Consider the following 26,919-nt stretch of genomic DNA (forward strand, 5'->3'; position numbering starts at 1 on the left):
ATGAAAACATACTGTTAATTTACTGACCATCAGGCCATCCTAGATGTAGGTGATGTTTTTTTCTTCATTCCTGTATGTTTAGTTTGTATGAACAATGTTATAAATGGAGATTGTTATTAAATTAAGGCTATTGTGTGTTGTAAAGTGTGTTTTTAGTGATTGACAAACACCAGTTAATCATTTTTAATAATTTTGTTAAACTATAAAAATATATGTTTATGTAGTTCCCCAGCAATTTCTTATGATGCCCAAATAATAAATCTTAGTTGAGGTAACATATAAAACACATGGAGTAAACGGTTACATTTTAATTGACATAACTTGCTGTAGTCTTCTAAATGTTTGACCAATTAAAACATTTTAGTTGAATGGACTATAAAACTAGTTCACTAAAGGTTGAGCCAACTAAAAAAACAACTATTCAGATAACATTTTGAAGTCAGAAATCGACTGAACGTAAAATTTCTGTGGAACTAGTTACTAAATAATTAGTTGAAACCGCTTGAAATTCTTTACAGTGCAGAAATAAATTATTATATTATTTGAATATATTTTAACCTTTATGAAGGGAACTAGTTATCTAACCATATAAAAACACAGTATGGCATTCATTGGTCAAATACATCAACTGAATCAATTAAGATAATGTAAGTCTTGATATGAAATGTTTGCCTCAATAAACTCCTAATTTGCTGCTTATTAATAGTAAGATAGTTGTTAAATTTAAGTATTGGGTAGGATTAAGAATGTAGAATATGGTCATGCAGAATATGTGCTTTATAAGTACTAATAAACAGCCAATATGTTTATAATAGGCATGCTAATAAGCAATTAGTTAATAGTGAGAATTGGTCCCTGTACTAAAGTGTTACCAAACTCACATACATACAATTCTGAAAAAAAACTCATGTAGACGGGTCTACATGTCTGGATCTTGATCGCTGGTCTTTAGGAATATGGTACATACTGAATCATTAAAGCATGCAAAACTAGCAAAAATAGTTACATCAAATCGCACAGGGCTTTATATATTACACGCACACACACACAGCTGTAAGATCTCACCTTCTCGTAATATCACAGGTGTGCGAGGTGTGAGCAGAGGCCTGTGAACCGCGCTTCTCTTGCCGCAGGATTCCCCCTGCAGGTACGGCTCAATAAAGACGTGTAAATGTATTCAAGCTCGCTCGCTCGCTCTCTCTCTCCCCTGAGGTGGTTCACCCCACTGATCGGAGGTCTGTCATCGGTGCTCGGGTTCGGATGCGGACAGCTGTTTGAGTCTCCGGTGGTTGAGTAACATATGGCACAGAGCGTGTTTAAAGGATTAAACTGGGTTTGTCGTTTGTCAGCAAATTTACAACAATGTCTGAATATGGAGTTTAGCTTGTTAGCATCAGTTAGATGGAAAAAAGCGAACTGTGAAAAACGAGCCCAAAATAATAATCGGTAATGAAAGTTTCTCATCTTACTCAGCGTACATTTATTCTGGAGGGACTCAGTTTTCCGCACTGGTAAACAAGCGGCGCAGCTTTACAAATGAGGCTTGGTGTTTCCTGCGGTCTCTGAAAACACAGCATTCATTTCAGAAACGAGAGAACATTCTTGTTCGCCTTTTGAAAAGTTCTGAGGAAATGAAAGCGCTCTGCGCACCTGTTATATGAAAGTGTGATGGAGGTAAAGAAAAACGTTTAAGTAAAGAAAGAAAGAGTGCACAAATGTAGGGGCGTTTTCTCCAAGGAGGCAAAAAAATAAATAAATAAATCTGACAAAAAAAAAAAAAAATATTACAAAACAAAATTAAACAAAATGTATTTCTAATAAATAAATGCATATAAAATGTATTGTATTAGTAAAAACAACAATAATAAAAATAATTATTATTATTAGTTCTGTTTTTATGACTGAAGGCAAAAGCAGAAATAAAATTATAAAAAAAAAAAAACTGTATTCTGTTATGAAATTTCTTATGCATCCCTGATTGATTTCAAAGTGGAAAGAATAATAATAATAATTATCATTATTATTATTATTATTATAGTTAAATTATAATAATTAGATTTAAAAATCTAAATGTTTTTTTTACAAATTATTTAATATGACAAATAGTAAAAGGCAAAAATAAAATCCTTTAAAAACAACTAATAAAAAAGGCAAGTAAAGTTGTGAGATGTTACATAGCATGTGAAGTACAATAAAAAGTGACTTATGTTTGACAGTTCATTTACAGTACGTCTGAATACGACTAAATACGTGTCAAAAAAACTACTTGATGATCTATCATTTCTCTATATTAAGTATGTGCTTGTTACTCTGCTCATTTATTTTCTATTCGAGCATATATCTTGTGATTGTCCCAATACTAGATGAGTAACAAGAGACGTTTCTAAAGTTAGAGACTGAAACTCTTTGTATTGAACGCTCTCGTCTCTTTGAGAAACAATGGCACTGCTTTCTTCAGCTCATTACCCCTCTCTCTTTTCCCTTTCTTGTCTACAATTCTCAGAGCAACATCTATAAAACATTTATCCACATTACCACTGCAAAACAGCACAGCACATTCACACCTTGGACAAATTCATACACAGACGAACACGCCAACGCACGGTCCTGACCGTATAGATACACTCACACACAAACGGAATGAACTATATTTCACTATTCACACACAGACATTCATTGTTATTCTACTATGATCAAATATGCACATATACTCAACTGAGTCTACTGAGAAGCTCATCTATAATCTGTCTCCCTCTCCACCACACACACACACACACACACACACACACGCTCGCTCGCTCGCACTCATAAAAGTTAATGCACGTTTGCTGCAGTCAGGATGTTAATTCATTGGTCCCTGTAGACTCTTACTTAAGGTAAGGTTTTAAAGAGGGGAAGATTAGCTATTCATGCACACAAAGACAAGTGGCTAATCTCCCCCTCCCCGTTCGCTTTGATTCCTGCCTCCTTCCATAATTCATTGGCGCTCTTCCGTTCCTGCCGCCCCCCTCTGGGCCAGGTTTCTATGAATAGATGATTAGGACGTCGGAATCAAAAAATCTGATGAAGAGTCACAAAGCACACACGGTTTCTGTGGCGAGGGAACGTCAATGTGCCGATGACACGCTCCCGTCCAACCGCCATCGCTGCCGGGGTCGTCCCGAGATGTTTAGAGGGTGTTTGTTTGTTGAGTAGGGTGGCCAGATTTCCACCAGGACACATGGGAGGTGGAGGGAATCCCAGTGAACGCTTCAAAGATGTAGTTTATTTAATCGAAACGTTGCGTGTAAATGATTAAACAGTAGCTCTGTCCGTGTCTTAGTGAGCTGGCTTGATGTGATTGATTGCAATAGAATTTGGTTCTAAAAAGCACACAAATACATAAAACACACAAATTATGTATTTTAATTGAATTAATCTATTTCTTTTTTCAATTAATTTCAGTACTAAATCATAGATTTCTTCATTCAGCTTGTGTAATGCATTATGGGATTGCCTTCCTCATGAAGGATACTTGAGATGCTTTTTGACCAAAAGAAAGTACTGTATATTAAAGGCGGCATAACTGTTTTGACCTGTTTTCCAGTTAAAATATGCTTAAAACAAGACTGGTTTACTTGAGAAATAACACTACATAACATATAAAGGCTTGTTTTCAGAGAATGTATCTTTAATATGGGTGTATTTTGTTTTACTGCACTGGCAGATATTTCTCTTGTGTTAAGAAAAAACAAGTTAAAATCAAGTCACAAAATCTGCCAGTGCAGTAAAACAAAATACCCTTATACTCAAGATATAAGCTACATTCACACTGTCAGTTTTTGGGATTGACAACCGCATTTACTTTACATCGAAATGTATTGTTCACACAGCAGCTTACAGTTGTGTTTAGAATACTGTCAGTATGAACGTGCAACAGGAGTCAAGCCCACATTCTTTACCAGTAACCATAGCGACAGTGACCAAAGTAAAATCGAAGATGGCGACGTCCATAAAACTGAAAGTCTTATCACTTTCTGACACGACAAGAGTCCAATCGAGCCGCGAGTTCTTCCCTCAAATCTTCATTAACCGAAAGCAGCTTTTAAATGTAGGTGGAGAGCGGAGCATTTGAATCGTGCGCAGAACACAAAACTGACGGGAGCGGCTCCGGTGGACAACTGACTGGATCTAAAACTGTCAGATGACACGCAGCTCATTTCTCCGTCACTGTAAATTACCGAAAACACACATGAAAACACGTACCACACGGTAGACGTTTGTGCGGCAGAGTGGCTCTCTGCTGTATGACGTGACAGAGAACTAGTTGTCCAGTCCTGTTCCGTTCACACAGCATGTGTGTTCCGAGAATGCGGTTGTGAGTCCTGAAAATTTACGGGTGTGAGTTCGGTTACAGAATGCAGTTGTCATGACCGTAAATAACCGAACTGTGTGTGAACGTAACCGTATTAAGGACTCAAATACAGGACTGACAACCGTATTCTGCTGCTGTGTGAACGTGGCTATAGTCTCAGAAAACAAGTCTTAATAAGTTATGCTTCTTAAGAAAATTTATCTTGTTAAAGAAGCATTTTAGATATTTTAACTACATAATTACACAAAAATACTCTTTAGGAATAGGAGTTTTTACAGTGTAAACAGTTCAATAAGTTTCTGAACAAAGTTCTTGTTTTTTGCAGAATAGTTAGTGAATATCATAACAGTGTTATATCTTCGTACGCTTGGCTTGACGCATTCTGTAATGTCTGATATACCTTTGTGAATGACAAAAACAATGAGAGTACTTGTACGTTTCACACACACACGAAAAAAAAAAGTTGCTAAAAATGTATTTGTGCATTTTTCAAGGTAAGCTAGCTGCTTGTATGGTGCAAGCTCATTTCTGAAACTAAATGAAAAAAATAAAATAAAAGTACAGATAAATAACGCAAGAAACAGCTTTCCTTCTGCATCTAAAAGGACTCTGAAGCAAACCATGTCTTCAACAAATCTTTTTATTTAAAAGACCCCATTGGTAATTGTCTTTTTATTTAAAGGAATTAAATAAATAAAGTATTTACATTAATTTAAGGGGGAAATTATTTTTGTAATCAAAAGGAACTGTTGGACATTTTTTAATATGCATCCATTCAGTCTTATTTGTATCACTGGTTATTTCTATTCTTACAATTTGACTGTGAAACAGCTAGCAAATATTAAATGATTAGTTTACATCTTGCCACACACTCTTTCACAGTTAAAAACTGAAGCATTACACTTTAAGTTCGGTTCGGAACAGTTAACATTGACGAGTACTGTTAGACCGCTTATAAGCCTAAATATGTAACTTTTGTAACTGTTAAATATAAAATAGGGGGTCGTCCTCCTCAACATCTATGGTGGTTATGGACCTGCTCTGAAGATAAAACATTTTCAGTCGGTGAGCCTCACAGTAGAAACTGGGACATATCTACATTTTTTAGCAAACCATCCAGACACTGTACTTTGGACAATGCTCCACTAAACCATGTACAGAAATTCAAAGCAGATATTCATGCGGCCTCAACACTGCTGACTCAGTGATGAAGGTCAAAAGGCAGGAACTGTGTGAATTACAGCAGCTTGCATGTGAGATAAAGTTAGCTATACATGAGCATCCAATCCCATCTGGCAGAGTCGAGTCTGATGGACACAATGAGGACATATTCATCTCTGTGGACGAGAACTCAAGCTACTAAACACAATAGGTTTGCACATGCTATAAATATGCAACTTCAATTTGCGATTTATTTGTGTTAACACCAATATTTTCGTCCTATGAGCTCGACTCTAAAAGTCAATTTACTTCATCAATGACACTGTTAGAGAAGAAACATGACCTAAGAATGGCTTCTAGCGACACAGTATTTTAATCCAGGCTCTTCGTTTATCACAGACTACAAGCTGGTGGGGACCTGCTTGACCATGTTCCTTAAAAGAGCACCTTAGGGTGTATGCCTTGTTTTGTTTTTTTCCAGCAGGGATGAAATACAGACCCAATCAGGCTGCTTGTGTGTTCTTGTGTTGGGCCGGTGGGGTTCTGAGAGTCTCTTTAATGCAGTACAAGCAGTGATCGATCCGCTGTCTGCTCCCTACATAGAGCACACTATTCCCCTGACTCCTATTACAAACACACTTATTCTACTCATCCACCTCCCACCGAGCCGAGAAAGAAAGAAAGAAAGAAAGAAAGAAGCAGTAAATATGAAGCTTCCAGTGTCTGTGGGTGTTTGCTTTACCTGTTGGACATTGATCCAGTAGCCGATGATTTTGTCCACGGCGCCGGGCTCTTTCTGTGTCCACTGTAAGATGTAGGAATAATTGTTCTTCAAGGTGCGAATTGGGTTTGGAGTGTCGTAGTAAAACTCTGCATTATACGGCTGAGCTAAATGAACAAACAAACCAAAACAGTGCATGATTAATTAATCAAATACTTTAAAAAGATAAACTACTACCATCTTAGCCACCTTATTTTGCAATCCGGAAGTAAGTTATTTCCAGTGAATGTGCAATGCTTTGCACTACAAACTGGTGTGTTTATAATTATGTCGATGCATTAAAATAATATGATGAGAAAAAAACTGTTTGCTATATCAAGCAGCATAATGTTAAAAATAAGGTGGATATTCAACTGAAATAACAGTGGTTCTGCTTCTAGACATAGCTGTTACATTAAAGATAATGTGGTAAATTTGTTTGCCATTATTGGTATGCATAGTTAATTGTATTTTATTATTGCAGAAAAAAGCCATTATTGGGTCATGACCCACCGGGTGAGAACCAATTATCTAGAGCATCAATGAAATATGAGCATTTCATTAAATGAGAACTGTTTAATTTAGTTTAACCAAGCAGAATTGCAATAATAAATATTTTTCATATTTTTTTCTTGTGCTACAGATGTTGGATAAATATATATTTGAAGTAATTTTTGTGAGAAAAAAATGCACTTATGCTGTGTTGAAGTCAGTTTTTATGTTTTTGGCAGTCACTATGTCCCTTACAGGAACTTATGGTAAGCATCATTAAAACCAAAATACAGTAGTAATATAACATGCACAAAAACACAAAATTTTGAAAATTCAGAGAACTTTCAGAAATAACATTTTCATAACTTGATGGGAACGTTAGCAAACCTTCTGAAAACATAATTTTGCTAGCTGGGTTACATTTAATCAGAAATGCTTTTTTTTTTCGTAGTAATCATAGTATGGAAAATAGAATGCTAAATGTTGCGACAATTCCTTTTACCATATTACCAAATCTGTATGTTGCATAGCAGCTAGGCCTACAGTATAACAGCTGTCATATTAGAGTGTGGCGATAGAACGAGCTGATAGCATTAGCACCCCTCAGCTGTCGTGATGTATTGGCAAAGCTAAAGATAAGACCCTACTGAGAAGGAAAAACCTTACAAGTCTGCAAGACGACAGACGATTTTTCCCCCCCACAGAGAGAACAGAAACACCTGGGCCTTTTGGAAGTGAACTGTACGGTGCCACATCACCGTCTGGCCTTTCTTGGCAGATTTCTACAGCACATCATCAACTAGCGTAGTAGCTAACAAAGCTGGCAACTCAACTGTAAGCAGTGAGTGACAGATGCTTTTCACATAAAATATGCTAATTTTCATTTTAATGCTACTGATTTTCCAGGAAAGCAAGCAGAACTGATTATGCAATCCCAGATGGAAGATCCAGTTTAAACCAGCTTGACGACAGTGATTTTATATGGTTTAGTTCAGGGATCCTCAAATCTGGCCCACGAGATCCACCTTCCTGCAGAGTTTAGCTCTAACCCTTCTCAAACACACCTGAGCATGCTAATCAATGTCTTCAGGGTCGTTAGAAAATCACAGGTAGTTGAGTTTGATCAGGGTTGGAGCTATAGGGTTGGCGCATTGGCCCTCCAGGGCAAGATTCGAGGAACCCTGGTTTAGTTGGTCCAAGCTGGTTTAAGTAGTTGTAGTGATGTCTGAAAGAATCACAGTTCTTCTGAGTCGGGTCAATGAATCAGTTTCTATTGAATTTCAATCAAAACCTGTCTGAATTAATCATTTATGAATCAGCAACTGAACTCGACTAAACTGAGAACAACATTTCATAAGGGTTTCAATAAGGGTTTCTATTAAATAAAGTCCCTTATTAACAAATCTTCATAAACCATATTATGATGTACAGGAAGTCAAAAATAGAATTTTTGTGAGGGTTCACTGAAACTATTTGAAAGATCTGATTCGCTGAAATGAATCATACGCCAAGGCTGACCTAGTAAACATCTTGGTTATCACGGCTGGGGTTAGTAGACCAGCTTGGCCAAACTGGTGGGGTTAAACTAGTTGACTATGAAGAACTAGTCTGACCAATGAGCAGGGGTAGTCAGTCTTACCTTTCAGATTCAAATGAGATCATTCTAACTTGTTAAAGACAAAATTTAGGTGACTAACTTGTAAGACTACTCTAAGCAGTTTATGCAAGTAGCCACCTTTACTTGTATGACCTGGATTTCTACAGCACAGATAAAATTGAATTAACCAGACTGCTGGTGCTCACACAACAGGAATAACAACACAAACAAAAATACTTCTGACTCTTGACAAAGTTTGATAAACCTCCAATATCAAGACTAGTAGACCCAAGGCTACAGGAAAGCATGAAGATCAATTCTCCCACATACTTACCCATCTATGTTTTAGGTTAAAGTTTTTCTGTAAGGTACAGCACCCAACGTACATGCATTTTTTACAACTCACCAGACACAATGAAGGTGCAGGTTGAGGTCCCGACTCCATTGCTCACTCTGCACTCATAAGTGCCGTTATTAGTGGTGTCTAGTTTGAACCGGAGCTGAGGGACACTTTGAGGGTCCACCGTTGGGGTTCGGATGGGCAGCCCATTGCGATACCAACGGGCGCTGGCTATTCGGTTTGGATTGGACTTGAGAACCAGACATCGGAGATTGACTGTCGCAAACGTTTGAGAACGGACATCCAGCAGGACTGGATCCACAACCGGAGGATCTGGAGGAGAAAGAAAGAAAGAATATTAAACTGATATGCATCTGCTTGTTTCTTTGACATTGCTCTGTGAATATTTTAGGTACAATTATAATTTTACAGTCATTTTTCATCAGTTGCATCTGTTTTGGTCTTCTGTGCTGACATTTTGATTTCTATCACAGTTCGCTTTGGTAAAATGCTCTTCAGAGGAACGTTCTCAAACAGTGTTTTTTTCTTCACTAACAGGAAGAAATTTAAGGAAATTAATTTGAAAATCAATTTAAGGAAAAGAACAGTAATTGAATTGACCACTCTTGAGATTTTTACTGGAAACAAAGCCCCAAATAAACCACACCAAAGCACTTAGGACACAACGCTTGAACCCATCGCACATGCCGACGATGTTCAGATGACAGATTGCAAGCTACTACCTGAATCAATAAAATGGGGTCCACATTGTCTCAGCTAATTGCACGGAATCAATCTATATAGTGTGCTAGAGCTAGTGACTAATTACAGTCTACCAGGGTCTGGTTAGACACTCCGCATGTATGAAGTGATGTGACTGCAAATTAGCATCACAGCACCTCAGGCATACATCAACAGTACATTACTGTAACTAATAATGTGCAGAAACTGTGACAAAGCATCAGGGTGTAATTAACTCTATGAACTTGAATTCAATGCTTTCAATGACAATATAATTAAAAAAAACAAAAAACTTATTAGCTTCAAACTGATTTACAAACTCTTTGGTTGTACAGAATGTTAACTTTAATAGACAATCCTTTGAAATAGACATCCAGCATAACATTCAGAATGATTATCATCCCCATTTTCCAAGATCAAACCAATTCCTGATGGATAAAATACATTTTTCTTTCCTGTTTCACTTGAAAAATATGTCAGATTAAAGAAGTCACTTGGCTTGTGAATGGCCTCTCATATTGAAAAAGCAAAGTCATGTCAGGTTCACCAAGTTATCACATGGTGATGAAAAATTAAACAATAAACCAGGATAAACAAAGACAAACATTTTTAATTGTTCATCTGCAACAAATATGGTAAACCAAGACCAGGTCTGTGCATTAAAGACGCACACAGGGTCAAATTTGTTTTCACTGACTTGTGTTCACACTAATTCAACACTGCCAAAATGATCACAATGAAACCCATTTAAAATTCCCACAAGGTTCTCTGGTTTGTGCTTTGGAATTGAGACAAAGAAAACAAACAGCGTGGGAGAGAACTAGTGCTCCAGCCAAACCACTCCATAAGTGGCACAATTCTTTGTAGTAAAAAAAACAAACAAAAAAAACCCTGTTTTTAATTATTAAATAGTTTTCATTGTCAACAGCAAAAATAGTATTTGGATGTATCCCACATTTCCATAATCATTTTATATTTTAATACTAATTTTATACATTTTGTATATTTATTTTGAATTTATTTCCAGAAATAAAAAATGTATTTAGACATGTCCCAAATGTTCCTAAGAGGTTAGGCAAACTTAAAAGAAAACGAACAGAAAAGCAGCAGCGCTAGCAATGCCAGGGTCATGGGTTCAAATCCCATAGAATGTATGAACTTTTAAATTATGCATATGCATTATGCATGATGAAATGAATAAAACAGCTCATATGATATTTTGTTGGACTTTTCCAAAATGTATCTCCTTTTACTGATTATTTGTTGACAAAGAAAAAATGCTGAATGAATTTAAAACATATAAACACTGTGAGTAAAGAAAGCAAGAAAAACAGACCCAGACAGGACAAAAAAATGTCAGTTGGGAAATGCATAACAAAAGGTGCCGTGAATGATAGTGTACAGTATAGAGCATTATAAATTCCCTTGATGTAACGGGGCAATCATCAGTGTAGCATTTCAACAATTTTCTAAGCTCAACAGGAAGAGGTGATTTTCTCTCATCTATTCCCATAATGAAGTTTACACCAGACTATTTTAATTTCACAACACAACAGTTCCCATAAACAAACTATAATCATCCGTCTCATGTGAGAGGACACGTGTCTGTAACCAAAACATGGGCTTCAGCCACCCAACAACTGATAAATATGAGCGTGAAGACACAAGAGAAAATATATACTGTATTCATACATATTAAAGTATAAAAATTGGCCATTAAAAGTAAAAGAAAAGGGGATAACTGAGTATACATCGGTATTGATCTTTTGTGAACACAATTATTCAGTCAAACAATAGCCCACCCAAAAATGGAAATTTGCTAAAAAATGTACTCCATCCAAGATGGAGATGAGTTTGTTTCTTTGGAAAAATTTACATCACTTGCTCACCAATAGATCCTCTGCAGTGAATGGGTGCCGTCAGAATGACAAACAGCTGATAAAAACATCACAATAATCCACAAGTAATCCACACCACTCCAGTACATCAATTAATATCTTGTGTAGTGAAAAGCTGTGTATTTGTAAGAAACAAATTCATCATTAATACTGAGCGCTTCTATAATCCATATTAATGCTTCCTGCAGTGAACAGTCCATCCTCTTTTGTCCTCTCACATCAAAATCCACCAACATGTTTGTTTAGAACTATTTTGGACTGTTTTCGCTTGTAAACTGTTCTTGATCCGTGCATATTTCTCTCCTGATTCAGATGAGATGAGTTGTATTTTAGCAGGAAACAAAAAATTGAAGTTAAAAACATGGTTTAAAGGCGCATTTGTTTCCAAACATACAGTTTATGGATTACTTACATTACTTAATATTGTAATATTGTGATATTTTTATCAGCTGTTTGGACTGTCATTCTGACGGTACCCATTTACTTCAGAGGATCCACTGGTGAGCAAGTGATGGAATGGTAAATTTCTCCAAATCTGTTCTGATTAATAGTCCAGGTGATATGTGCAAAATTTGAGGTGATAGGTTCACTTTTTCATAAAAGCATGAAACTTGGTACAATTGGTTAGTGCTCTGAACATTTTCAAAAATGGAGCCATCACAAAAACACCTCGTGGCTGCCATGGTGACCATTTTACTTTCCACCATAACCAAATGATGTATTTTGTGTCATATCTCCTGAACCAAACATTATAACACAGAAAAGGTGATGTTTACCCCTATGTTTTGATGGCCAAAGATTACAATGATACCATATACAGCAACATAAACTGTTCAGGTGAAGAGTTAATGGTGAAATCAGCAACGTGAGAAGGAAATAACAGTATCTGAGCATCACAGGATCACAGCATTTACAAAAGTCCATAATATGGCTATTAATTTATTTCTTTCTTTGATAATTAACTAATATTTTATTCAATAGTACAATAAAAGGTTATTTTAATTAATTAATTATTAATTCGTTCCATTTATATAGCACTTTTCTGGGTACTCAAAGCACTTTACATGGAAGGGAGAATCTCCTCAACCACCACCAATGTGCAGCGTCCACCTGGATGATGCGACAGCAGCCATATTGTGCCAGAACACCCACCACACACCAGCTTAACTAATATTTTATTCAATAGTACAATAAAAGATTGTTTTCAAGAATACAATAATTTATTTCAGAGATATAAAAAAATATAATCTTAAGTAAGTGTATTTTTCCTTACCCCTCAGGTAGAGTCAGGTAGGAGGTAGTATGTTTCCAATACATTCTTGTTCTCTCTCAACAATGCTCTAACATCACACGCAGATGGCAACGCAATCTTGCTAAACTGTGTCCTATCTGCACCTCTGTCATTTTCTCTGGGTCTCTGGAATTGTGAGTCAGCTGTAAACAAACTTCATTCTGGCCATTGCTTCTCAGTCTACTCTTAGTATATTGGGCTTGTCTGAGACCTGGATTCGTCCAGAAGACTCTGCAACCCCTGCTGTTCTCTCTAACAACTTCCCTTTCTCTCACACCCTCTGTCAGGTTGGAAGGGTACTGTCTTCTCATTTCTAATAATTGGAAATACTCAACCCACTCTTCCCTATACAATAAAAATTATGGTAAATATTATGGTAACAGCTCCTGTTAAACTCCATATTGTAATAATAAATAATCCTTTATAGAGGAGCTGTATGGGCTGCTGTCCTCATTCTTTGTGGATGGCAGTCCACTTGTAGTCTTTGGTGACTTCGAAATCCATCTGGAGAAGCCTTACACTGCAGACTTCCACTTCCACTCCTAGCTTCATTCGATCTCAAATGGCTTACCACCACAAGCTCTAACAAATCAGGCAACCAGCTTGACTTAATTTACACATGCAATTGTATCAGAGACAACATTTGGTAAAACCTCTACACATCTCTGCAAATTTCTTTATTACATTTAACCTACATATTACTAACTGTGTGCCACCAATTCCTCTACCAGTTACTTTTAGGCAAAACCTAACCGATGTTAGCATGTCTTCCTTCAAACCATCTTAACCTTTGTATGAATCCTAGCTTCTCCCAAAGTTCTGACTGTGGGATATAATTTTATACCTGAAGACAAAAGGGCTAGAAACAACAGATACTGTTAGGACCTTCCCGCTGGAGATCCTGCAATCTACAAGACGTTCCTGAGGAATGCTGTTCCTTTGTTATTCTAATGGAATGGACCATTTGGTTCACACCTTTATAGACACAGTTACATTATTTCTTTCAAAGAATGACCAACTGAACTTTAACCAATCAGGTTTCAGCAGCGGCCGTTCAACTGAGACTGCTTTGCTGTCGGTCACTGTAGCCCTGCAGATAGAGAAAGCTGATTCCAAATCATCAGTTCTAATTCTGCTGGATCTATCTGCAACTTTTGACTCTGTGAATCATCAGATTCTCCTGTCTACCATCACAGGATCTGCACTCCACTGGTTTGAATATTATCGCACAGGTAGGTCTTTCAGGGTTTCCTGGGGAGGAGAGGTATCCAAAGAACATTGACTGGCCACAGGGTTTCCTCGGGGATCAATTCTTGGACCCCTCCTCTTCACCATGTACATTACATCACTGGGACCCATTATACAAGCACATGGTTTCTCCTACCAAAGTCTACCATTGATGACACACAGCTTTATCAATCATTACAACTAGACAATCCAATAGTAGCTGCATGGATCTCAGGCTGCCTGGCAAACATCTCGGCATGGATGAAGGAACATCACCTGCACCTCAACCTGGCAAAGACTGAGCTTCATCGTTTTCCCTGCCACTCCGACTCTACAGCATGATTTCATCATCCTGCTAGGTTCATCAAAAATTATTCTTTGGTGACCAGCTGACCTTCAAGGACCATATTATAAAGACAGCTCGATCTTGCAAGTTTGCATTGCATAACAGGCCCTTCAAAACAGAGCATGCTGCACAACTTCTTGTTCAGGCCCTTGTCATGTCTAGGCTGGACTATTGCAATGCTCTTCTAGCTGGACTTCCATCGTGCGCAATCAAACCTCGACAAATGTTTCAGAATCCAGTGGCACGACTGGTCTACAATGAACTCAAAAGGGCCCACTTCACACCTCTCTTTATCTCCCTGCACTGGCTACCGGTTGCGGCTCACATCGAGTTCAAGACATTGATGTTTGCGTACAGAACAGTCACAGGCTCAGCACCATCCTACTCATCCTACTCATCCTCCTCACTCTTACGAATCTACATCCCCTCCAGAAGCCTGAGATCTGTAAGTAAGTGATGCCTTGTGGTAACATCACAGAGAGGCATTTTCATTCACCTTTCCTTTTTGGTGAAATGATCTTCCCACAATCGCAGTAATTAACAGAACACCCAACACGTTATCTGACAGCAACACTACTTTAATCCCATACCCGACCCATTTGACATAAAAACTGGGACCTGAACCGCACCTGCATTAAATCTCCTACATGAGGTAGAAAAAACTCATTTATTAAAACATTTATTCAAATTGTGAATAGATTAAATACAGAAAGCAAGCAAAGAGCGCCCCCTTTAAAATAATCACCACAGCTGTAAATCAGTGGCAGCGCGATTGTCTACATTGCTCAACGTGTACTGGACCGAGTCAAAATAGTCTTGGTTATTGGACCGGCAACCCGCCCGTGCTTGTCACTGTCCGGCCCGCACCCACACCACACCCATAAATATTATTCCACCCGTTACATCAAATATTAGCGATTCACCTGCGTGTACCTGCCCATATGCAGGACTCTGGCTTCCCCTTGTGGACAACATAACAGACAACTCTGGCCCCAGAGAGTGATTATAAATTAAGTTTACACGAAATATGTTTGAAATTTCATTCTGCATCTTCTGAGATTTCATTGTAATCCTTCTCATAAGGTCACTGAATTAGCCATTAACTGTTCACCTGATTACGTTGCCGTCTGCGTGTGATGTTAGAGCGTTGTTGAGAGAGAACAAGAATGTATTACAAATACACTTACCTGAGATGATTTTGTTTTTATATCTCTGAAATATATGATAGTATTCTTGAAAAAAATCTTTTAATTTGTTATTGAATAAAATATTAATTATCAAAGAAAGAAAAAATTAATAGCCATAATATGGACTTTTGTAAATGCTGTGATTCTGTGATGCTCATACTGTGATTTCCTTCTCACATTGCTGATTTCACCATTAACTCTTCACCTGAACAGTTTATGTTGCATATGGTATCACTGTAATCCTTGACCATCAAAACATAGGGGTAAACACATTCTGTGTTATCATGTTTGGTTCAGGAGATATGGCACAAAATACACGATTTGGTTATGGCGGAAAATAAAATGGTCGCCATGGCAACCACAAGGTGTTTTTCCGATGGCTCCATTTCTGAAAATGTTTAGGGCCGCAAACTATACAAGTGTACCAAGTTTCATGCTTTCATGAAAAAGTGAACATTATTTTCACATATCACCTGGACTATAAGAAACAAACTCATTTACATCTTGGATGGCCTGAAGGTGTTTCCTGAATTTTCAAGAATGTTTTATTTTGGGTGAACTACTCCTTCAATAAGGAGTATTCCTTCTCATTACTGTCACAAATTAATATATATATATATATATATATATATATATATATATATATATATATATATATATATATGTAATATTTTAAATATGAATGTATTCATATTTTATTTAAATCAATATACATGCAACAAATACTACAAATGCTTTAGGACTTAAATAATATATCACTGTTTTTTTGAGAATGAGATTGTTCTTGACAGGTTTTGTGAGATTTACCCTGCTAGCCTCTGAACGCCTCTCAGTGAAACGTGGTTCTTTTTCAGGCAGACGCTGTCTGTCTCTCCTGACACAGAGAGACAGGACAGGGTGTTAGACAGCATCCCCCTGTCTCCAGCTCCAGAGAGACAGGCAGAGCCACCTGGCTCATAAATCAGACCTGCCGTGGGATGAAGCACAGCGGTGGGCTCTAAACTGCCTCCATCCTGCAATACTCCGCATTAGCCGGGCCCGTTACGGCAGCGATATTGACGGAATATAGAAACAGAGGGACTGAGGATGCGAGGATAGACTTAGATGCGTGGGGGAGTGGGTGATTCATATGAGCTCTTAATGAAGCTATCACTCATTTAGCTGCAACACAGCATTCTGGGATTTCTCTGGCCATAAATCCTTCCCAAGAACTTCAATTTGTTCACAGTATGTTCTGCGTTACATGTGTTGGGATATATTGTGTTCAAGTCAGGTGCACAGCATTTATACTTCGTCTCTGCATGTATGGGCTGTGTAGATTCATAGACTGTGCTGTTTAATAACAGTATAAATCATGAAGCTGTTGTCATCGTTTATCATAATTGATCACAGGCCAAGCAATGACATGCTCCGCTCACCTGAGACAAACTCGTTTACCTAAACGCTGTCTGCCAGATGGAAAGAGACACACTGAAACAACCCGTCACACAGAATATGATAACAAAACAGCATATGATCAATAAAAATAATCTAAAGAGATACTGAAATGAGTTTATCAGCATAGCAGACACATTACATCCAAGCCTCTTACACGCTGTAAATAAAACAACGATTAAGTACATTTCACAATACACTTACAGTTTGTCTATGTCAGAAATTCCTGAGCTGTGCTGAAAATACTTTGCCCAATTTAGTGTTGTGGGTCAAAAATGACCGACCTAGATAAAAGAAAAATTATTTTATTTTTGGTGCTATTTTATCACCAAATCTTGACCTATCTAGCCTAGGTCAAAATGACCGGTTAATTGAATGTGTTTAATGTCGTTTCTTTGTAATTATCTGTGAAATGTACTATTTGTAAGTCTAAGTAAATCTTACACCATATTTTTTCAGTGCAGGACAATCACCCTCAGTGTTCTCCTGGAATAAACTTCAGGTTCAGAGCCTTGTGCACAATGGTATTGGTTTACGGCCTGCACCTTGCGGGGCTTGAACCATCAACCACCCGGTTTTCCTGACAACAATGTCACAGCTACAGAAAGCTCTCTGCACTGTGTGATGCTCACGGTCAGATGCTCCTCCTGTGCAGTGAATGGACCGATGCACACTCAAATTCAGCATCGTCCTGTAATCACATGGTGCATTTTGAAGCAACACAATAAACACAGGATCCATTATGAGAGCATAGAGTGCTTTGCTCCGCTAATGGCTCATGTGAAAAGGGCTGATGCGCATTGAGTGGTTCAGGGTTTAGCCTGTCTATCTTTTGTGTGGTTATGCGCAGCTAGAGCGCTAATGAATTCAAGGCTTTTTAGTTTGGCACTTACAAAACGCGCTCCACATGGGCATCATAATGCATTATGAAAACTCTGAGCGCATTAACACTCCCGCTGGCCCTCAAATGCTGCATCTAAAAATAGCAGGATCAAAATCATTGATAATGGCCCATTGGGTCTTAATGGAAAACGCGTGTCACTTTGGCTCGTTTGGTCGTGCGTTCAGAGACTCAATCTATCCTCAGTCAGTGGATCGCATTACAATCAAGATTAAAATCACATTAGAATGTGCGGCACCAAATCAAATCTAATCACGCCATCGATCGAGACAATTTCATGATAGACTTCATTACCGCTGTCCTTTCTCAGGCAGGCACAGGAGTGCTGTTGTCTGAAATGCTCTGGGATGTGTCCAAACTGTGTCAATTGACCAATAATGTGCGATGTGTTCAATGGCCTGGTCGACTGACAAACAAAATCCTTCTGTGATATTATAGAAAGGCTAGAGCGGGACTTCCTATAAACCCTTTGGGTAACCTTTTAACTCTAAATCCTTTAAAGGTACAGTTCACCTTCAGTTGCTGGTCCCCACTGACTTCCATAGTGAAAAACAAAACACCATGCAAGTCAATGGGGACCAACTAAAGGTTAACTATCCCTTTAAGCATTTACGGTTAAAACCACTATATAGTTTGGCTATGTCCTGTTCAATACAGGGAGTGACCAAAACAATAAGCCAACTTAGTAAACTTGCATTGCTGTTCACAAGCCATTTTACTTCTGCAATCAGACATGCTTTTGAGTATGATACAGGATATCTGAGGGGGAAAAATCTGACTTTATCCATCTCAATACTGATAATACAAACCATTCAAAACTTTGGGGTCAAATTTTTGAAAGAAATTAATACTTTTATAATGTAAGGATGTATTAAATTGATTAAAAAAAAGAAAAAGTGACAGCAAAGACATTTATAAAATTTATAAAGAGATATCTATTTCATATAAATGCTGGTCTTTTAAACTTTTTATTCATCAAAAGATCCTGAAAAAATATATATCAGTTTCCACAAAAACATTAATATTATTTTTTTTTATTTTTTATTTTTTACAAAAATAATAATAAATGATTCTTGAGCAGCAAATCAGCATATTATAATTATTTCTGAAGGAAGTAATGATGCTGAAAATTCAGCTTTGCCATAACTTTCGTTTATTCAATTAAATACTGAAATATATTAAAACAGAATAATTGTTCTATAAAATAATAATATTTTACAATATTACTGTTTTTACTTTATTTTTATCAAATAAATGCAGCCTCTTATAAATAAAAGATAATAAATAAAAAAATTATAAATAAAGTATTTATAAAACAATCCTAAATATCAGTGAATAATAAATAAAATAAATAAAAGAGACTCTTAAAAACATTTTACAAATCTTACTGACCCAAAAATTTGAATGGTAGTGTACATAAAATAAACAGACAAAAAGTCTAATTTAAAAAAAAAAAAAAGTCTAAAATTATGTTTTGATAAAAAATAAGACATCTGTAATAAGTTATTATCTAAACATAACAGATATAAGATATTTAGGTTATATATTTAAATGTGCCATTTCAAGTGCTGCCTGCCAATCATTTTGAGTGTTTACAGATCAACCCATAAATAAGAAGCTGGAGACTAAGAATGTGATCATTTATGCAGATCATGGGGGGAAATGCTATTTGCTCACTCCTTACTTGTAAATCATTTGAATGTAGCTAGCTACTTCTAGCTTTAGCAGTTTGGCGAACTATCATTTCAAAGTAGTTCCTCACTCAAAAACTTTGTTTAATGCCTGAAACACTTACACTCCACGTTGAGCTGCACCTGAGCCTGTCGGCGTTTGATGTTTAGGCCGTTGTAAGGAGCGGTTTGGCAGCGGTACGCTCCCATCATGTCCCGCGTCACATTGGTCAGCCTCAAACGTCCATCGCGTGTTTCCACCACCCAATCCCCTGATGGCATGGGCAGGTCCTTGTTTGCACGAGACCACAGAACAGGTGGGCGGGGCTTACCATCGACCAAACACATAAGCTCTGCGGTCCCGCCCTCACTGACATTGACCACACCCCCTCCGACTGGCACACTCAGAACAGGAGGAACGACTGCAAAAACAGGAAAACATAGTTGTAAGAGGAGATGTATTGTTTTTGGAAGTCTGACCATTTAAAAAAAATAAAAATAAATAAAAAATAAATAATAATAATAATAATATATATAAAATAATATTTACTAATATGTACAAGAAAAAATGGAAGAAAATGGAAGAAATAACATCCAAAGATGATTTGTAGTTTTATGAGATACTACTAACTCTCATTCATGGAAGTGTATGACCAGCAACTTCTCTCTCTAAATTTAGCTTTAGTGACACATACAACTGATGTTTATGAAAAATTAAAATGCATCATTGGAAATCTTGTGTCATCATTGGAAATCTGCTGATATTAATACAAATTTAACAATTTATCCCAACTCTCTTTAAAAAATGCATCGGAAATAGTATTTTATTCAATTAATTAATAAACTAATTTATCAAAATATTTTTTTAAAATATTAATTAAAATATTTATCTTATAAAAAACTGTACAAAATAAGCAAAAAAAAAGAAAAGAAAAAATCTATCACTCAATCAGTGTTGTGATGCTAATGCTGCAGTTCTTTTTATCTTGCCTAAACAAGGCCAGTTGGCAGGGTAACAATACATAAAAGAGACAATTGTGTTGCAATATAAAATAATATATAGGAAAAGATAATCAACTGCTTTTTTAAGACACTACTGTGTTAAATTTACTGGCCCAACACCAAAACACAAAGGAAAAAATAGTCAAAATAATGACCATATAGGATGGACAGACTTCAAACAGTAGGACAGAAATATCATGAAGCGAGAGATAAAGAGACTGTCAGATGATACAATTGATCATGTTAGGTACTGTAGTCAGAAATAGAGAATAACCCCAGGAAAGGTTGAAACTTCAAGTACAAAAAAAGAGGAGAAACTCAGGAAAAAATAGCATCCTGCTGAGATGAGAGAGAGCAGATCAGAGGGGACTCAAATGCATGAAGGCGTCTGTATTTCCCAGAATTCAACAGTTTACTACCATCAACCCAGCAGAATGGCCATTCCCACATTATCACTGTTTACCCATGAGGCACAAGTTTAACATCTCAGATAGCTGAAAAACTACTCAATAAACATCACGTTGTACAAAAAAGCCCTATATATATGAGAAAACATCTGTGCTAAATAGTGGTTTCTTTCTGCTGTTGTTCAAAAAAAATAAAAAATCTTTAAAGATGGCACAAGAGGTCATTTTTATTTCTTTAAAAAAGTAAATTGCTTGCTATTATCGGACCATAACACTCTGCATCCAGCATAATTCACAATGCTGGACTTTTTAAAAAGAATCTGACAACTGGAATATAAGCATTTGTCAAGATAAACTCTGAATGTCTGTGATTTTGAAGGTGATGAGTTGTAGTTTGAAAACTTGTAGTTGCTAAGATGAGTAGTCTAAAAGAGAATTAGACAGATAGAACAATAGATAGAATGATAGGATGATCGATTGATCGATAGATAGAACAATAGAGAGAGCAGTAGAACAAAATGATAGAACAATAGATACATGATAGACAGATAGACAGACAGACAGACAGACAGACAGACAGACAGACAGACAGATAGATAGATAGATAGATAGATAGATAGATAGATAGATAGATAGATAGATAGATAGATAGATAGATAGATAGATAGATAGATAGATAGATAGATAGATAGATAGATAGATAGATAGCACTCATCAAACCATTTCATGGGGTCTTTCATGTTTGTGAGCAAAGAAAATTCCTTTTGAACAAGCAAACAACATCATCAGCAACGAGCAGAAGCAGTCGGATCAAAGGGCCACTTCACAGTACGAGCACAAGTGAGGGCCTCAAACCCTGCGCGTCTTTAGTATTACAATCAGTGTCTCACCGCTGCTCTGCGTGATGTTCACGTCCACTCGCAGTTCAGGAACACTGCTCCCGGGGAAGTTCGCTACGCAGCTGTAGGTGGCCTGATCTCTGAACTTCATGTCCACGATTTCCAGGCTGCTGGTACCGGGCGGCATGTCTGGGTCACTGCGCAGCACGATGAGGCTGTCTGTGGGGTAGATGAGAGCTCCGTTCTTGTACCAGGTGTAGTTCACCTTGTCCTGAGGCTGGGCGTCAACGTGGCAGGAAAGTTTGAGGTCTCGACCCATCTGTATGCTCTCGCTGTCTTTGTTGGAGTCTGGCGTGATCTGGAACGTTAAGTTCTTCATGCCTAACGGACAGAGAGAAAGGATGACATGGTGATCACAGTGAAAGAAGCATTTAGGTTGTGACTAAACCCAATCCTAGAACTATCAATTCTTTATTCACCTTTATTATTGTTGATAACTAAAACTATTCAAAATCAATAACTGGAATATGGCTGAAATTAAATAAAATGTAAATATTAGACCAAAAAAACTGTTAAAAACTTAATTTAATGTTTCAAATGTAGCTTTTTCTACCTAATTTAAATAAGTTTAAGTACTAAAATTGCTAAAAGTATAATGGAAATGAAAATGCATTAAAGCTATATAGTAAAAAAAAAAAATATATATATATATATATATATATATATATATATATATATATATATATATGTATTTAAAAACAAATAAAAATTACAAAAGCACATTAGAAAATTACTAAAACAAACTAATATAAATAAAAATATGAAAAATAAAACCTTATTTAAAATATTAATAAATACATATATAATAGTATTTAAATAACACTGTTTTCCATATTTTCTAGGGGGAAAAAATATATGAAAGTATGCAGAATTAATCACATTTTATATTGGTCTTCCCAACAGGATACTATGCCCCTTTTAGTAGTTAAATGCATTATGAAATTGGTGATAAAATATGCAAAAACCTGTGGGTGCAGTTTAAATGCAAGCCACAGCTGTAGTATAATAATAATAATAATAATAATAATAATAATAATTTTAAAAAGGCAGGACATGATAAACAATAAAAAAAAATCAACAATATTCAAAATAAATATTTAACATTAAATATTAAAATTTATATTAAAATAATAGCATGTAGTATAATTAAATAAAATCATTTATTTTATGTTTTAGGTGAGTTCGTTTTAAAGGTTAGATGAGTTTAGGTTTAAAGCTTTATTTCAGTGGAAATGAAATGACGTCTTCGTGCAAACAAAGTTTTGATGCAGTGTAATATTGCAATGGCATCATCGTTGTCAGTTACATTTTGAACAGTGAAACAAATGAACATTCCTAAATGTAGAAATTCTATTTAACCCTAAGTTTCTGAAAAAGTGTTTACAAAACTGTATGGAAGCGGATTCAACTGATTTAATTTCAGATGTTTAAAATTTAGGTTTAGAACAAAGCCCATTTTTGAGGAACATTAATACAGTTCTGCCTTCTAGTGCACTGCTTCGTCACTGTACTGTACATGAAACACTGGCTGTAATCATGAGGAAAAAACACCATTTACATGATAAAAATAATGACTCAGAAGTAAACGGCTTTTTAGGATGAAAATAATGAGCCTAAAGGCAGTATCACGAATACAGCTGAAGACGCTTAGAGCATCCATAAGCCCCCAGCTCTACTGCTGTAATTTGTTAGTACTGAAGCACAATTCATAACTATAACAGCTTAGCCGTGTGTTTACGCTCTGACAGTATGAAAAACGACCCTGCAGGTGGAGACAGAAAGTTTAGCGCCATATGTTCAGCGCCCCGCATTTCAACAGACGGCTGCCTTACCTGGATGATTGGCTGCGCTCAGGCGTCTGCGGCACCTGCGTGTGCATTTGACACAAAGCGAGCTCATTACCGTCAACAGAGACGGATCCAGCGCGCATTCCGAAATAAGACGCTTCAACTGCTAATTACCTCCATTCCTCTCAAATTAATTGGAGTAAATAAAAATGATTAAAGAAGCTAAGAATAGCTCCAGGCCCTGATGAACGGCAGGCGTTATGGCAGCCGTTCCTGAATCACCCTCTCGGCTTGAGGAGTTTAACACGATCACACACTGCCAAGAGAGCTAATTACAGTTCAACCGCTAACTCACGCTCACGCCACATAAACACACGCTCCCACGCATACATATGAACAAATCTGGCTCGGCAATTTTTGTGCTAAGCACGGGACAGACAAGAAGTCATAACTCATTCAAATGTGCGTCAATCAAGCAGTCGGAGGGATATGTAGACTTAAATTGAATCTGATGGCTTGAGATGTAACTAATATTTCAGCCATTAAAGGTGAAGTGATTTTTGTGCCACCCAACAGAACTGCAGAAATAAAGACTGATTTCTAACCAGGGTTGCATAAAATTCAAAACTGAATTGGTTCCTTTTTAAATCACAAATGTAAATTGAATTGGCCACACCCTACAGGAAGTGAAATTGTAATTTGAAATAGAAGAACAGAAACAATAGTTGTTAATTTAATCAAATTCAACTGCGCTAGGCATTCTGGAAATAAAATTTTCTTTCATGTTGGTCCATAAAAGTTCTAACCATTCATTCATCCACCTTTATGTCAATCCGTAAGTCTATCCATCTATCTTTCCATCTGTTCATCTATTCATCCATCCAACATCTGTCTGTCTTTCCATCCATCCACCTTCATGTCTATCCATCTATCTATCCGTCTGTCTGTCTGTCCATCCATCCATCCATCCATCTATCTATCCGTCCATCTGTCCATCTAACCATCTAACCATCTTTTTGTCTATCCATCTATCTATCCATCTGTCCATCCATCCATCGATCCATCTATCTATCCAACCGTCCATCCATCTGTCTATACATCCTTCCACCTTCATGTCTATCTATCTATCTATCTATCTATCTATCTATCTATCTATCTATCTATCTATCTATCTATCTATCTATCTATCTATCTATCTATCTATCTGTTCGCCCCACCATCCGTCCATCTATCTCCCCTGATGTCTATTCATCTATCTATCTGTCTGTATATCCATCCATCCATCCACCTTCATATCTATTCATATGTCTATCCATCTATCAATCCATCTGTCTGTCTATCTGTCTGTCTGTCTGTCTGTCTGTCTGTCTGTCTGTCTGTCCGCCCATCTGTCCATCCGTCCATCCACCTTCATGTCTATTCATATGTCTATCCATCTATCAATCCGTCTTTCTGTCTGTCTATCTCTGTCTATACATCTATCTATCGCTGTCTGTCTGTCCTTCCATCCAGCCACCCACCTTTATGTCTATCCATCTGTCTGTCTATCCATCCATCCATAAACGTTCACATCTATTTGTATGTCTATCCATCTATCAATCCATCCATCTGTCTGTCTTTCTATCTATCTCTGTCTATCCATCTATCTATCCATCTGTTCATCTGTCCATCCATCCATCCATCCTTCACAGCTTGTCCTGACAAACTTTGCTATTCTAGTTAAAGTGGAATGAATTTCCAATGCATTTGAATTCTACTTCCTTACATTCAAATTCAAATGTCCATGAGTAAAGTACATGTGTAAAAGCGAGCACACTTACTTCTCACAATGAGGCTGACGGTTCTTCTTGCAGGGTTTCCCACATTGTTGACGGCTGTGCAGTTGTAGACACCGGCATCAGTGGGAGTGACGGACCGTAGAGTGAGGGACCCGCCTCGGATCATGGACCTCTGAGGGAGGGATCCAGGGTACCGCGACCAGCTGACTGTAGGCGTGGGGAAGCCTGCAGTTACCTCACATGACAGCGTGACGTCTTGGCCTGGGTCCACCACGTATGTCTCATTCACAGACAGCTTTAGAGCAGGGGGTGCTGGGAATGAGTAAACAAAAGTGTGCATCATTTAAAGCTGGTAGGTTTCCTGTTTATGTCTAGATGACTGAGTCTTGCATTTACAAAATAGAGCAGAACAAGAGAAGTGCAGGTGGTCCTGCTTCAACATGCGAACACTTCAAAAGTAGGGATGTGCGCTACGACTAATTTGACTGTCGTTTAAACGTAAGTTTTGTATCCGATTAGTCGACTAGTTTAAAGAGCATACACTCAACATAAACCAGTGCATAGCTTATTTATTCAGATCGGCTGGAGCAATGCAGAAATAGAAAATCAATCGATAGACTGACGGAATTCTTCATTTTCATATAACGTTAGCCAACATATTAAAACACAAGCCAAAAACAATAGGAATGTTTATCAAGGAATAGCATTAAAACAGCTTTTAAAAATGTACTTCATGTTGGCTGTGTTGTCTAAAAACAAAACAATGCTTGTTGTACTTAGACCATGCACATTTGTTCAGTGAATTTAACATGTTAACGTGGTCTGGCGAAAGACGGCACTAGAGGCGATTCTGCACTTGAAAAAGAAAAAAAAAAAACACGCTCGGCAGGAACCGAAGTCACAGGCATGCAGAGAGATAACTACAAGCAAGCAGACAGTTTCGAAAAGAGCCTGGATATGGGTCTTAGAGGAATAGATGGCGGGGATGGGATTGCGGACAGCAGCGGTGGGTTGTAGTGTATGACACGATTGACATTTGCTGGCTTTGGCTAGCCTCCAAGATAACGCATGTACCGAATATGAATATGCCTGTAATGAATATGATTACGCATCGCTCCAGTAGAGTTATTGTAAGACAATTTGACATTACACAGTTTACACAAAACTTTTCTGTTTCCTTATAATTCAAAATAATCTCACACCTTGCTGGTTCTTCGTGTGGTCATTTTGAGCTCACCGCAACTGACATGAAGAAAACGCATGCGAGGTCTGAGGTAAAAATGTAGTTTCCGCCCAGATACACTTTTAAAAATATTTATATATTTAAATATTTTGATATGTATTCTTTTTCAAAAGTTTCATTTAAACTTATTTAAAATGTTTTAAATGTAACGTTAAAATGATGGTAATTTGAATGATAAAATCATTTATTCATTTAGTTAGTTAGTTATTACAGATAATTTACAATGAGTTTGGGTTGAAAATAGGCATTATTGTTTTATAAAAATAATGCTACAATGCAAAAAAAAAAAAAAAAAATCACTAGAACTATGTGTAATTTTTTTCATAATGTTTTAAATATGGTGTTTGATTTTGGACATAGACATGTTTTTGACAGGTTTCATGAAATCCACTGCAGTAAGTAAA

The 26,919-nt window shown here is 37.1% G+C and overlaps 1 protein-coding gene across 8 annotated transcripts in view; it reads right to left on the reverse strand.

Moving 5' to 3' along the window:
* LOC131551817 (MAM domain-containing glycosylphosphatidylinositol anchor protein 1) overlaps positions 1-26,919 on the reverse strand; it is a 225,058-nt gene that overhangs the window by 56,897 nt on the left and 141,242 nt on the right. For all 8 annotated transcript variants that reach the window (XR_009273829.1, XR_009273830.1, XM_058794969.1 and 5 more), the window contains exons 7-11: positions 25,315-25,584; positions 21,699-22,028; positions 19,525-19,821; positions 8,771-9,037; positions 6,258-6,403 (exon numbers count right to left, since the gene is read on the reverse strand). Coding sequence is in view for 6 of the 8 variants with exons in the window: in XM_058794969.1 (XP_058650952.1) it covers positions 6,258-6,403; positions 8,771-9,037; positions 19,525-19,821; positions 21,699-22,028; positions 25,315-25,584 (1,310 nt within the window). In the remaining 2 variants the exon portion in view is untranslated. The remainder of the gene's footprint in view (positions 1-6,257; positions 6,404-8,770; positions 9,038-19,524; positions 19,822-21,698; positions 22,029-25,314; positions 25,585-26,919) is intronic.

The sequence above is a fragment of the Onychostoma macrolepis genome, chromosome 13 (genome assembly GCF_012432095.1).
Source record: "Onychostoma macrolepis isolate SWU-2019 chromosome 13, ASM1243209v1, whole genome shotgun sequence".
NCBI classification, from domain to species: Eukaryota; Metazoa; Chordata; class Actinopteri; order Cypriniformes; family Cyprinidae; genus Onychostoma; species Onychostoma macrolepis.